Raw genomic sequence first — 14,904 nt, 5'->3', positions numbered from 1 at the left:
CAAGACATGAAAAAAATAATAATGCGGAAATAATGGATAAATATTTGCACACAGGTTTGCAGGTGAAATAAAGGAACGTTGAAATGAGTCACCTGCTTCTTAAAATAACCTAAAAAAACAGCTCTGCGTTATTAAATCTCACATAGGATGCTCAAAAACCTGTTTATGCAGATCTTATGTATCACCACAGATACAAAGAAAAAAAAGCTAATTATGCCAGAGGAGCTTTTTGCACATTTGGTCATTATTTGCATAATAATAACACTCTACTAAAGGAACTAATTTCTAAGAAAGCATCCAGTATATTTGGAAATATTTACAAGAGCAATATGAGGAAAGAAATACTGCACTTGTGTGTGTGTGTTTGTGTAGAAACCTCAGGAAAAAGCAGTAAATACGTAGCCTGGCTTTGTCTAAATGTAACAAACTGTGCCTACCAGCAGCCCTGTTTCCAGTCAGCGAGAAAGTGAATAAGCTGTTTCCCAGAACCACGTAGGAAAGGATGATGTACTATTTCTTTGAAGCTTTTTGTAAACAAATCAACAGGATGTTCTTAAAATGCTTTGACTGATTGTACACTGGAAAGTGACGGAGCTCACCAAATATCTATTACCTTTGGGTAATAAAAGATGCAGCTAAATGATTTCTCAAATCTCGGCTCATGTACCCTCGTTTACAATCATATAATAACCAATCCAAGACCAAATATTCTAAAATAAACTAAAGTGCTCCTCTCGGCTCCAGCTTGTATTTGAGCTGATGGTTTGGTCCTTCACGGTGAAAAGCTCAGTTCCATTTTAAATTGCTCCAGCTATGTATCACAACAGAGAAAGTGTATAAGGCTGAGCAATGTTCAGTCTCCCGTGTTTGAATGTGGGTCATGAGTGCCAGGGGCAGCCATTACACAAGGCCAGTGTACGTGTGAGGAGTCAATTCCCCGAAGGCGCTGGTATGTCATTAGACCTTCCTGCTTAGTTCAGCCATTATATGGCTCTATTGCAATTCCCGTCGCCAACTCCTGACCCCTCTGCTGCGCGACCTCGGACAAGGTGAAACGGTAGTCGGGCTGAAACGAGTCAAAGATGACGGATGCCGTTATTGAAAGATGTGTGATGGCCACTCTTCTCTGGCTAGCCTTGGGGCTTTTGGTGTTTTGCCATGAAATCAAATGAATAATTAAACAATTTGTTTCAGATTAGAAATGATAGCCATCATACTGTGGAGTTGAGTAAATGTTTGTCCAATTACTACTTGGCTTGTTGATCCATCATCCTAGGGTTTATGTGTATTCTCAAGTCTGGAGCATTTATATCTCTTTCCCTTGGAGTCTCTCTGTCTGTGTAGGTACATGTGCAACTGAGCAAAGACAATTTTGAAGGGGGATATTAGAGATGGATGGATTACTAAAAATCTCTTAAAGAGGGACAATCCATCATGCACGCTTATTAGGCACACCCTCTGATTCTCAAATGGCATTTTCTCTATCATATCTGCCGTCACCCTGATACCATCCAGTCAGTCAGCTCAGCAGCTCTGCTCTTCACCACAGCCTCATTCTTCCTCTCTCTCTTTCTTTATTTCTGTCTCTCTCTCCCCTAACTCCTTTTCTCTCTCCACTCTTTCTCCTCCTCCTTCCCTGCCCATGACTTTGCACAAACTGCGAGCCATTCAGGTTGCCTTGGTAATGTTAATAGGATTAGCAATGGCTTATGCATATCCACCATCCCGTGTCTGGGCATTGATTAGAGCAAAACAGTCGCCTGCACATCCTTCCTGCAGCTCACCGCGCAGTACGGACTCTCTTGAGCATGTGATGTGGTCCTCGGCTTGGACCCCCACTGCGCTGCCTCTTTTTATGTGTCAAATTGTCCCTGGGCTTGTGCTTCACAGACAAGAAGATTAAAGTTTCCCCCGTGTTCCCTCAACTCTCCTCACTGCATTTTAACTTTTAAATCATCCTCTCACTCAGTTGAACTTCTTCTTCCCCTTTACAGCACATTTACCTTTTTAAAATAATCATTGGGGTGTTGTCACGCTACTGAGCTAAGTCCCATCTGTCTATGTGTTCCCCAGGATTATGATCTGAGTCAGCTCCAGCAGCCAGACACGATAGAGCCTGATGCCATCAAACCAGTGGGAATCCGCCGTCTAGACGAGAGACCCCTCCACCCCGAGCCACAGTACCCCATGAGGTCAGCAGCACCCCACCCTGGAGACATCGGAGACTTCATCAACGAGGTAAGAAACAGCAGGCAGCAACAGTTATTAAAAGCTGACTTTGTTTTTCTGTGCGTTGAAATCAAATCCTAGTAAAAGAGCCGAAGTGAAAGGATCAGTGCTACCGCAATGCTCAAATTTAATTTCCAAGCTGAATGATTCCCTTATAATAAACTTGTATCTAGATAAACAATTTGGCTCATATGACTGGGCGTCAAGGAGTTGTGCGCTGCGTTGTAGCGGGAGAAAAATACTTTCAATTGAAGCAATTGCTATTAGAATTGTTTTCCTCTTCTCCCAGCAGAAACTTTTCTCATTTCACATATATCTGCTCAGACATGTATACAGCCCAAGAAGTACATGATGCTAACTCACTTGGATATAATTGTTTTTCTCCTCACTTTCCGCTAAAGTAGACTTATAGATGTGTCAGCATAGAAATGGGAGATGAGAGAAGCAATACATTGGCTTTCTATCGGAGTGCAGTGTTCGGAGTGCCCTCGTTTGCCTGAGGCCATCATTGACTCCAGCATGAAGGGAGAATGTAAAATGAAAAGAGCAGTCATATATTTTTCACAAGCTCCAACAGACAAGAGTTTCACAGCATTACAAATGGAGTTCTCCCCTAGTTTTTGGATGGCGCCCATGTTTTTAGATTAGAACTCGCTCTTTCAGCTCTGCTCCCCCGACCATCTATCTCTCAGATCCCTCGGCCCAGGCGCCGCTCATTCTCCCTCTCTCTCTCTTTCTCTCTCCGTGAGTCATGAATACACCTAATACACTTGTCGTCACAGCTGATATGGAGTGAAATTTAATGCTTTCCGCTGTCCAATAAAGAACACTTCGACAATGCTCGCCATCCTTCGTCAGACTACATGTTATTTTAATATGCCCATAAGACATTAGAGACGTGTCCTGACCCAGAAAACGCTCCCCGCAACCAGGCAGTGTTGATCTGTTTTTAGTCCCAAATTTGACTGCTTCTTAAGCTCAGTCATGGTAGCTCCAGTGTGCGCATGGAGCTGGAATCTGACCTAACTGATAGGGCTAGCTGCCAGAGGAGCAGGGAGACAGAGAGGCGTGGGGGAGGGGGAGAGTTGGAGGGAGTGTGTCTGATCTCCATCCTGAATTGTAAAATGCCCCGGGAGCTTGCGGCTCTTAATTAAATTAGAGGGGAAAAAATTTTTTGCCATAGGTTTAGCATAAGGACTTTAACCTCACAGTTACACAAACAAAGGTCTATTAGTCAACTCCTGGTCTGTTCTCACAGAGGGGGGGGGGGGGGGGAGGTAACATTAAATACATTACCACCAACCTGACATGACCTCTGTTACTCAGGTGGATACAGCGCCGCAAAAGGGAGACAAAGCCGAAGTGATTGGATTCATTGTTTTGCATAGTGATTCGCTTCAGCCTCGGCAAGGTTGTCTGTGAATAGAGATACCAGTGGGTTCGATTACACATCTCTTTGTTATCTGCGGGACTGAGTGACTCCAAAATGTGAGGACAGTTCACCATTTCAAGAGTCGTGATTGTCTCTGGCACAGTGGATGACTCAGTCATAATGAAATTAGGAGGCCGAGTTCTGCGATCGACCAACCTTATGAAAGTGCCAGTGGGGTTTTGGTTGGAGATGAAGGGGCCTATAACCAGCCGAGCGATTAAGGTTGTAATTGTAATGAACGATCCATCTGTCATATTTCCCACAAAATTATCAGCACCACAGCCCTGAGCAAATACTTAACGAAAGCTAACAAGTGGAAAATAATCGCTAAGTGCCCAGGCGCTTTAATTCAATCCATCTTTTTATTTGAGAGCGTTTCAGAGCTATAATGGCAGCACGGAGCAAATTATGAATCTTTGACAAGTTCCCAATGAGCTGAGGTCTTGTTTCGCCGCGTTGTGTTGCTCCACATCCTTCAATTCATTTATTATTTGTTGGGTGTCCTCAGTTGTGGCGATGAGAGGCAGAAACCAGGCCTGGATCCAAAGTAGTTCATGGCCAAAGCACATCTCAACTCCTAGATTAGCAATACATCAAGTCTCCTGAGCCCCGTTAGGGAATGAGGCTGAAAATCAATAACAATCCGTAAGGACCTCTCGTGACGCTGTGAGGATTTCTGGGAATGTCGAGCACAATCTCCAAAATAGCACCACTACCGCCAGCACCGAGACAATTAACATAACACATAGAGACGTGTGCGCTCTCATCTCTGCCTCAGCTGAGCGCCGTCTACTATTTAGTCAGATAAATATGAAATATTGAAGGTATTGCCAACTAGATGATGGATGACAAAGTATCAGTGCCAGGGTTTTACCGTCTCCGCAGGGCGAGAGAGAGAGATGGGGGTGGTGGTGCAGAGGTCAGTGGGGGAAGGGGAGACGCTTCCAGTCATCTGAGGCTGCTGGTCATGCTCAGTCTTGGCAGTTGATCAAGCACTAGATAATCCAACATCCTAGAAATAAGAGGAGCATCCTAACTAAACCACAGAGGAGACTCACAGGAACATTAGAGGCTGGATTTCCTGAACAAGTGGATGGGGAAGTGCTGTCTGGTTGCGGATAGATTAGACTGTTTAGGTGTAGCAGTAGGTGGGAGGGACCGTGTCTCACTCCTTGCTGCAGCTTTATCTTCCCATCTAAACACGATTTTATTTCCTCCTGCACAGGGACTCAAGGCAGCAGACAATGACCCCACCGCTCCTCCCTACGACTCCCTGCTAGTGTTCGACTACGAGGGCAGCGGCTCCACAGCCGGCTCCCTAAGCTCCCTCAACTCCTCCAGCAGCGGGGGCGACCAGGACTACGATTACCTCAACGACTGGGGCCCTCGCTTCAGAAAACTGGCAGACATGTACGGCGGGAGCGACGACTAGGACACACAGCCACACCTTGAAAGGAGGAGAGAAAAAAAAAAAGATGGAGAGGAAAAAAAAACAACAAAGAAAAAGGAAAGATTTCCTGTTGATGGACACGGACAGCTTCTGATATTCCCCCAAGAGAGTGATAGAACTGTGACAGAAACAAAAAATAAACATTGATTCAGAATTTTTTTGAAAAAACAAAACAAAAAAAACAACCAACCTAGGCTTATTGTTGTAGTCTACGCATACATATGCTTGTTGAAAGCTTAGGCATAGGCTGTGGAGTCCAGTTATGGAGGATGTGGGTGGGAACACTGGTGGACTGTCACCACTCGGATTGTTGGTATTGAATGCGCTCAGTTACACTTGAATTTCACAGTACAGAAGCACTGGGATATAATGTGCCTTTTTGTACATTTTTTTGGATCTAAATGATTAGTTTTATGTTCAAGGCTTTAATGGTACTGACTTTTGGAGTGATTTCAAACAAAGTATGTTACACTCTGGTATGCTTCTACATGCTTTTGTTTTTTTTTTGTTATTTTTTTTTTCTTCCTTTCGTTACACAATGCTCCTGTTTGTTGAAGATTATTTAAATGAACCACAGAGACGAGGAAAGGAAGGATCGTCTGTTAGCTTGGATGGAAAGAAAGAAAAACAAATTAAGAGCAGCACTGTACAGTACGCTAGACTTCTAGACTTTCTCACTAAAACATTAAAATTATGCAGCTGGTTGCAAATAAAGGGAGTTACGAATCATACTTTTGTAGCAGATTTTTTTTTTTTTCCTTCTCTTTTTTTGAAGTGATGTAGTATTTTACAAAAACAACAAAAAAAAAACACAACTGTTTTGGTCTAATCTATGTACACTTCATTTGCCTTAGTCATCATCTGATATTTTCAAGTTTTACTTCACTGTAAAAAGACGTGTGTACATAATGTTTTTCTTTTTCCTTATCTTTTGTTTATTTTTTTTCTTTTGATGTAGTATATGAAGAAGTGCAAAAAGTTCCAAACTTGTAAATGTTTAATTTGGACTGAAAAATTCAAGTTTTTTGCATGTTTTTATCTTTTCATGACGACAAAAATGGAAAAAAATATGTTGTTTCCCAAATTTATTTACAAAGTGACAAAAAAAATAAAAATCTGGGTGACATTAAATGTGTAGAAGTTAAGTTTTTGTACAAAAAAAAAAGAAAAAAAAACACATTGATTAAAAAAAAAAAAGAAAAAAATTGGAAAGTAGTGATCTTGTCAGCACAACTGTTGAATTTGTACCAAAAAGGGTGTGGGGATGGGGAGGGAGGGGGCGGGAGGGTGGGATGACATGCTAGGCACTAATTACTGAATCAGCTTTAAGACTGGAAGAGGTTTTGAACTTAAGCCTTGTGAATAACCATGTGTACTGGAACCCGACATTATACATCTCAGACCCCAACCATCTGAAATAAAATGCTAATTTTGGAGCTAAAAAAACAAAAGTGCCTCTTTATTTATTTATTTTCTTCAAACTCAGCGTTGTAGCGGAGGCTTTAATTAGACTGTGAACTGTATAATCTCTCTCAAAGGACAATGGCTTAAAAAAAAAAAGTAGTTCATTGTACAATATTATGCCAGAAGGGAGGATATATCATTTATACCCTTATTTATTTGTGTTTGTATGAAAATCGAAATGCCTGAGGCGTATGAGTGCATGGATGATAAGTTGTGTTGCTGGAAGGCAATGAAGTAAACAATAAGCTCTTTTATTGTGGTGTTATCTGCTGTATGTGTGCCTGGAGCCGAGTCAGGATCATGGAAAACCCAAATCCTTCCTGCACCTGTGTCCTATCAGGGATTTGTACCGTTGAGTACTGTAGGTCAGATTGGACTTGACCTCAAAACAAAGAACTGTCTCCTGGGACTCTGTGTTTCTGCTCTCCTGGGACATTGGGAAGGATGAAAATGAGAACGACTGCTCTCGTGTGTGTGTGTGTGTGTGTGTACGCAGCGTGTGTAGTGGTGGCAACGACCTGTTCGGCTGTGGCGTCTTTGCTTGATGAAAGTCACGGAGCATCGGCCGTTTAGCCCCTTCCCTTCCCCTCTCTCCTCTTATTACGCCGGGACATGTAATTCTCTGAGCCACCGTTTGCGGAGTTGAATAGGCGCGGACATGCCTTATTAATTCAACCAAATTAGACAGGAGCGATTCCGGTTTTGTAGTCCTCACACAAAACACGATGAGCGTCTATTAGGGAATAACCAGTGAACCGTGCGTCCCTTTTGTTTTTCGACTGGTGTAATCAGTGTAGCTGGTGCGTGTTAATCAGTTCCACACCCTGTACTTCTTAAGGACATCGGTATTGTGTCATAAAACTCCTGCATGAGCTGAGGAGTTATTCTAACCGACTTCCTATGACCTCGTCTGACGCATATCACTTATCTCTGAGTGTGCCTAACTCAGCGCTCCCTGTGCCAGAAGCAACGTGAAGTTTTGCTGTGCCCACGTCAGATTAAATGTTTAAACAAACTACCTGACCTCAGAGTGTTGTGTTAACCTCATCTGAGTCAGATTTGAATCACTTCCTTCAATTTTGAGGTATTTCAAACCAGACGGTTGTTTTGAATGTGTTTCCTTTTGTTTTCCTGATACTAGTGTTACGCCACTTGAACTCTTGGCTAACTGCTTCCTTTGCTTTGATCCTGTCTGGGCACACATGTGGTTGGTGACTCAGCACCTTAAAAGAATTTCATAAAATCCTTTTATATGGCTCAGATGCGCCCAACCTTTGCATCAAAAGAAGACATACTTTCAGAAAATGTGCCAACATTAAGGGAAAGCAGCTGGTTAATTTAGCACGAAGAAAGGGACCTGGCTCAGGTTACCACCCCGACACTTCCACAGTGTATCTTAGCAAAGGATTTTTTTGCAGAGCCCACACGATAGCGTGCTACGCCAAAGTAAGCGTCTGTGCTTGTGTGCTGGTGTCTCGGCACCGTTCTGTAATGACGCAGCAAAAACGCTAGTCTGCCCCTAGTCAGCTGTGTTGAACTCCTCCGCGCACTCGGCGATTGGATTGAACTCAGTGGCTCGAGTCGGAGTTGAACTGCCACTTTGGCTGAAATCACACCAAGGAGGGAAGACATTTGAGTAGATTGTGCTTAAGAGGCAGAGAGAGGTCGCCCTGAGGTCGGCCGCTGAGAGACGTGGGTGAGGAAATGCATTTCCGTTCCCGGCTGTTGCTGCCTGCGTCACTGCTACGTGTAGGTACATACCTGAGGGGTGCGTGTCAGGTCAGGACCTAGGGTGCGGAGCTGTGCCACACCTACGGCATAGATCGGGCACAAAACCATAAACGTGGCTTAAGGGCCCTGAAACACCAGACTGATGGGCCGGTGCTGGGCCATCTGTGAGCATCTGTGCCCGTACATCTTGCAGTGCATCCCCAACTAGTTGGACATCTGTCCACGGCTTTCTTTCTTCTGAATGAACTGTGCGTCCGTGAGACAGATCACTGTGATTGGGTGTTCAACAAGACAAACCAGTGCATGAGAATGAGACTGAAGGGAAGGTTCTTACTGAATAAAGAGACTGTGGTGCAACTGAAGTGTAATCCAGGAGAGGCCAGATACATACGACAATTTGTAGCGCTTCCTGGCTAATACTAGCTCTTCCGGTTTCCACTTTTTAATGACAAATACAGACTGCTGCCACTTGCTGGTATGAGTTATGCTGCTTTACATGCTAACTGGCCTTTGGCTGTAGTCTTTGCAATGCGTACAAGCAGAACATTTTGGTCCAGACACTGGAGGCGTCACCATCGGCCTTCGTTGCCGGCAGTTCTTTCATGTTGGTTTTGTGTGTCGGGGCCTTAAGGCTAACACATTTAAACCTTTATTAAGTTACAAAACACTGCGTGTAGTAAAAATTCTGTGTTATATATAGATTTGTGTGCAGTATATCTGAGTTTTAACTCTTTGTGTGGATTGACATATAAGATGCAACATGTCAATCAGCAAGCTTTAACTACGCTGGAGCTTTTGCACACAACCAGACTAGCCGCTTGCCCCATTTCGAGGTTTAAAGCACAGACCGTCTAACTCTCCGCCACAAAGGAAATGAACACATTTCCCCAAAATGTCAAACACTTCTTTTAAACCGACACATACTGTAAGATGAGAAGCGTAATGATTGCATCACAAAGCTTCGCTGTACGGTCTCAGAGCTGCCTCTTCCCCGGCTTAAACTCCTCTGCAGGATCCGCTACCCCGCCGTATTGTCATCTTGATGGTCAGATAGCTCCAGCGGGTTCATATCCACCCGAGCAGTCGAGTCCTGTTTCATATTTTAACCGTCAGCGCAGGGAAAAAAAAAAAAAAAAAAAAAAGAATTGATATTCCAGCACTGCACTTCAATTTCACAACATGGATTATCCCCGAAGGTACGCCGGCAATCTAAGAGAGCCCAGGACATAAAGGCGGCTGCTACACAGCTCCTTCACTATCCGCACCCAAAACATACACCATTTATAGACCTGTAGTCTTGCAGGCTGCGGAATAATGCAATGAAAAGAGCGCGCTTCGGTTAGAGTGCTGCAGGAACACATTACATTCCGAATAAAAGCACAATATCCTGTATTTGAGGGCGATTCTAATCACTGACATTGAGTGACTGAGCTGTAATTAGGCCGACTATTGTGCGAGAAGCATATTTCCATCATTTATTTGCCATATGGTCCAGCAAGGGTGGCTGAAATAATTGCTCCAAACAGTATCTCATTTGCACATTTTAGCCGTAGCTGACGAACGGATAAAAATAGTAATGCGAGGGAACTGCAATATGCAGAGGATTATTTGCAAAGCTAATTAACTTTGACGTACAAAACGCACATGAAAAAAAAAAAAAAGGAAACACCTCAGGAATAGCGAAATAAATAATGAACGCGCTATCAGTTGTTGGCTAGCATTGTGTGCTTTGTTATCTCTCCTGGAGTGAAATCTGGCTCTCATGTGCACGTTGCATTCCAGCGACTCCGTATCTTTTCCCATTAGATACCCGCAATATGTGGCGGGCAGATTATTATTATTATTTTAGTTTTTTTTTTTATTCGAAATGCTAACTCCGAGGGAGGAGGAACTCAAACTTATAACCCCCTGAGTGGTCCCAAGATGTTGTCTTGGGGAAATGGCTGCAGATTGCTGTTCTTACAAGCACCCCAGGGCCACTTTTATTGACTGTGAAACAATGCTCTCACCAACACCCCCTCACCATAGCAGATTTACAAGACAGCCATCCTCAGCTGCTCTGCTCAGTTTGTGTGTGTGTGTCTGTGTGTGCGGATGGCAAGTGTCACAGAGCCACTCAGCCTCCGTGGGGGGACTGTCGGTAAACATGCAGAATACAGACTAGAATCCGATGCAAACCAGCTTCTAAGTTATGCTGCTGCTGACCTTTGGTGGACTTCAGGAAGATGGATGCCGCCCGGGCTATCGATAGAAATTTCTGGCCCACAGCAGCAGGAGCATATTTCTTATGGTTTCCCAGCCTCTGCATGGTACCTTCGAATGAATAAATAAGCAGGCGGGATGACAGAGAGTGCACAGAGGGCACATGCAGTCTTTAATATATGTCCGTATAGACCCGGCCACTTGTGTGGAATCAGTCAGTTTCATTTCTACGCGGTTGTCCTCTTAGTGTAATATTAGATCGGTTTTGTTTGTGTTGTCTCACCCGTGGAGAGCGAAAGGGGACCCGATCTCGAGTCTTTATTTTATTTATTTTTTTTGTGATTGCACTAACATGCAGCCTTGATCTATAGCTCCCTGTGTTCTCACTGACTCCAGGCAGATATCCCTCGAACGGCTCACCCTCTGTTTCAGCAGATATTGTTCCGCCCTCTGTTTCGTGATACAGATTTATCAGCTCTCATTTATCAGGCCCCGTCCCGCCATTATTCTCAGTCCACACGCTGCCGCTGACACCGCGGCCACGGAATCTGGAGAGGGGAGAAAGAGTGGTGGTGGGAAGGGGGGGAAGGGGAAGGGGACGGGGGAGGAGGCGCCGAGACGAAGATGATAAAGGCTGTTTCTTTCATAAGATGCATATCGGCTGAGCATGAGATTTTCAGCTTGTATATGAACGTTCAATGTCACTTTCTGCTGCCTGCGAGAGCACGGAAGGCATTTCTCATCTCGCCGTGGTTTCTCTTGCATGAATGGTTGATGTGCTCCACAAAAGGACACGCAATCATAAACCATGCGCGCACATTAAAAGACACCCGGGCCATCTCTTTCTTTCTTTCTTTCTTTCTTTTTTTCTCATTCTCTATCCCTGCCTCCCTCCCTCCCTCCCTCCCTCCCTGTCACACCCTTGCACCAACGTTCTTCATCACAACCTGAGAATGGCTATAAGAAGCAATTACATTTAGCGACTGCTCACTTCAGAGGGATGTTATTTGATATTGTTATTCCCACGCGACATAGAAAATATGCAAATACCGAGGGAAGGAAGAAATAGAGGACCGAGGCAAAAAAGAAGAGAAACAACAAATCCTTCGAGAACATTTACATTAATTCATTCCTTTACATGCTTGACATTCCATCACCCTCTTGTCATTAAGGCTTCAGGTCCCTCGGCCATATTGGCATAATAACTGGATAATTTCGTCCAATAAGAGCAAATATGTCGCTGCGGCCCTGCTGCCGGCCAGCGAGGGACTTCCATGAACGGTGGCTAATAAAATTCGCCGAAGGGTAGACGGCCTCGAGATCAATGTGATTGTACAACTGGGTCGTTACGTTATTGTCTACATGGGGGGGGAAAGGAGGCCACTGGGTAGGCGAGTCTTTCCCGTCTACTGACTCTATTGTAGCCGGTGAGGATAGCCCACAGCTAGAGTGGCAGGCCGTCAGCCAGGCGGGAACGAAAAACCCCCAGAGCGCTGCTCGGTCTAAAGAAGACCAGTTCCAATTCACACACTGTCAAAAAGAGAGAGTCCTAGATGTGACACGAGAGCCCGCGTTTCTCATTTCGAATAATCAGCCCATTATTTGTTTGACGTCTGTAAAATGTCGCATGGTTATGACGTATCAGTGAAGAAGAAATGAGAAAATCATTGACATGTACGCCAAAGAAGCCGCTCTGGTGGGCGACAAACAGAAGTTATGAACTCCCTTTAATCCTTTGGTTTCTATAAATTGACAAAATACCCTTGATATAATAATAAACTCAAACTGGAATTTCATGCTAATACACCATTGCCTTAGCTTCTCTCAAAAGGTATAAAAACCATAGACTGTATATAAATATGGACCATGCATCCCCAACTTCCTTGCACTGGCTGAACTGACGTTGTCTTCCCTGGCATAAGGGCGGTGCCATCTTGGGAGTTTGTAGCCAGAGTCTGCACAGTGTAGTTGAGAGTGGAACGGTTGGCATGGCAACTTGTAGTCATCACGATGTCACATCCTGTTTCTATAGCCAAATAACGCACTAAAACAAAACTTATCAGAACATTTGACACTTGAGTATGCATCAGCATTATGTTACCTACCTAAAATGACCATCTCTGAATTGTTTTTTTTATTTTTTATTTTTTTTAACGTGTACCTTAAGTGTTTTAGTTTGTCCCAAGTCCCATCCACTAACATGGAGGAGGCGGAGCTTATAACATATACTGCAGCCAGACACCAGGGGGAGCTCTACTTGCTTTGGCTTCACTTTTGAAGAGCTGTGTCCATCTTTATACAATCTATGTGTAAAACAGATTAGCTTTTTCTTTTTTCTTTTTTTCCCTTTCTTTTTAACAAACTCTCTCTTCTTTTGATTTGACCTTTTGCCCTCAATTTGAAGTGGAGCTAAGCTTCAAAAGCAAGTGTGGATTTTTTCCGAGAACGTCTTCGCTTCCTGTCTCGGAAAGTTTGTTACAAGCGGTGTCCTTTAGAAGTCCAACACTGATTTTTTTTTTTTTTTCTCAGGGGATATTTCAGAAGTGTCACATTGGTCCTCGTTGCTAACCTAGAGTCCTTGACTCATTTGCATGTCTCTTGTGGATGGAAGACATATATGCATACATATATATATATATATGAAATAATACACCCAGTTATTGCTGCACTAGATGAAATCTTCAGAGAGGGTGATTTATGTCCGTGTACAGCCTGCTCATTATCGAGCTAAATGGCTTTTTAGGTTGCATCCGCAAAAAAAGAAAAAAAGAAAATTTAGCAGTTTTTATTACTGCTATAATAACGCCTTAATAACTCCTGCACTGACGGCAGCACTGAAATAAAGCCGCGGCTGCTCCACAGTTTTTTAGAGTATATATTTCCCAGCACACACACACACAAAAGCACAGGAGTGATGAGCAGCACAAAGAAGAATCCTCAACCGATGCTGCGAGAGGACTGCCTCGCTCCACTTGTTTATGGAATGGAAGAACTGTATTATGGGCAAACAAATATACAGACAGAGCAGCTGCTGCCCGGCCCCACGGAGCGGAGGTATAGGTGTGCAGCAGGAAATGATTGTAGCTCTGAAAAATTCAGGATACCACAATATTTATTCACCTCATTGTAAAAATCAACCTTTACATTCTGATATGTTATCTATATTTACACACTGTAGTGTCCTGTTTCATCAGCCACGTGCACACGTGTTTTAAAACATATTTGGGTGGTTTGTTTTCTCCTCCAGCGTCAAGACCTTTTCATATGCAAGAGAAGAAGAAGAAGAAGGAGAGCGGATGAAGACGCCAGCGCCAAAACTGAGAAGCCCATAAACTTTTCATTTTATAAACAAGCAGAAATGCACGCCTGCCAAAACGGATAAATCATCTTCATGGCTTTAAAGCCCCGAACACAGAGCTCCAAAGCAACTTTATTATCAGTACGTACAGCCGTCTGGAAGTGGTTCTGGTCAAGTGCGCAAACAAAAACAATGCACATGACAAAGAGGCGACGAAGTCTGTGTGGCTTTTCATATTGCTCTTTCAGTGTTGTTGTTTCTGGCAGGAGTGTGCGCGACACGGCAGCCAAGAGGAGCCAGTGCGCGGCGTTTGGATGCACAACAACGCCGTACAGATGCAGCACAATGCTGCAGAGCTAGGCGCCAGAGCTTTAAACGTGTGATTAAATGAGCAGAAGTGGCCCTTTAATAATCTGTTAATCAATCGCAATCTAAATGTCTGACGTCGGGAGAAGTTATATGACCTCAGGAATCCCTTTACATGCATAACCTCTTGTTCAATTAGACAGCCGGCGTCGTAACAATAACACAAATTCATTCTAATTAACTGTAAAATATGCTGGCCGTTAAAACCCAACAAAACAATTCCGGCTCGTTATCCCCAGCCATCGATGCGGCGGCCGAGCCAGTCGATGTGAAAATGCAACTCTTTGTGTATTTTTTCATCGATTTCCCCCGCGTGTCCACGTGGTCCACGACATTGCAATCACTGCCGATGACGCCTGTGCACGTTGGCCTGTGTTTGCACGTGACTTTAGAGTCTGATGAGTTTTGGCTTCTGACACAACATCAGCGGCGATACGTCAATAACGAGGTAGTATCCGAGGACTGAGACATCAATCGCGTACAAGGCCGAGATCAATAATTAATTTAATATAACACACCGCAGTTTGAAATCTGTTACTGCCCATTAGTGTCTTAAATAGGAACCGTGGAGATGTCATTAAGACACATTAGTCATGAATTGGCTATGAAAAGCCAATAATTCCTTGGTTTATAGCTGGCAGGACGAGAGTCATTAAACATTCATATGCAAAATAGCCTTCCGGGAGGTTCCAGTAAAGAATTTGTAGGAATAACACATGTCGGGCTGAATGG

The 14,904-nt window shown here is 43.8% G+C and overlaps 1 protein-coding gene across 1 annotated transcript in view; it reads left to right on the top strand.

Moving 5' to 3' along the window:
* cdh2 (cadherin 2, type 1, N-cadherin (neuronal)) overlaps window positions 1-6,353 on the top strand; it is a 56,265-nt gene extending 49,912 nt beyond the window's left edge. Inside the window, exons 16-17 of the mRNA XM_084546046.1 lie at window positions 2,074-2,238; window positions 4,887-6,353. Of these exons, the coding sequence (XP_084402172.1) occupies window positions 2,074-2,238; window positions 4,887-5,093 (372 nt within the window). The 3' untranslated portion in view covers window positions 5,094-6,353. The remainder of the gene's footprint in view (window positions 1-2,073; window positions 2,239-4,886) is intronic.
* Window positions 6,354-14,904: the final 8,551 nt, after the last annotated feature.

Source organism: Chelon labrosus (genome assembly GCF_963514085.1).
Source record: "Chelon labrosus genome assembly, chromosome: 6".
In the NCBI taxonomy this organism is placed as follows: Eukaryota; Metazoa; Chordata; class Actinopteri; order Mugiliformes; family Mugilidae; genus Chelon; species Chelon labrosus.
The sequence above is the reverse complement of the archived record's forward strand: the minus strand, read 5'-3'. Positions and strand labels throughout refer to the sequence as shown.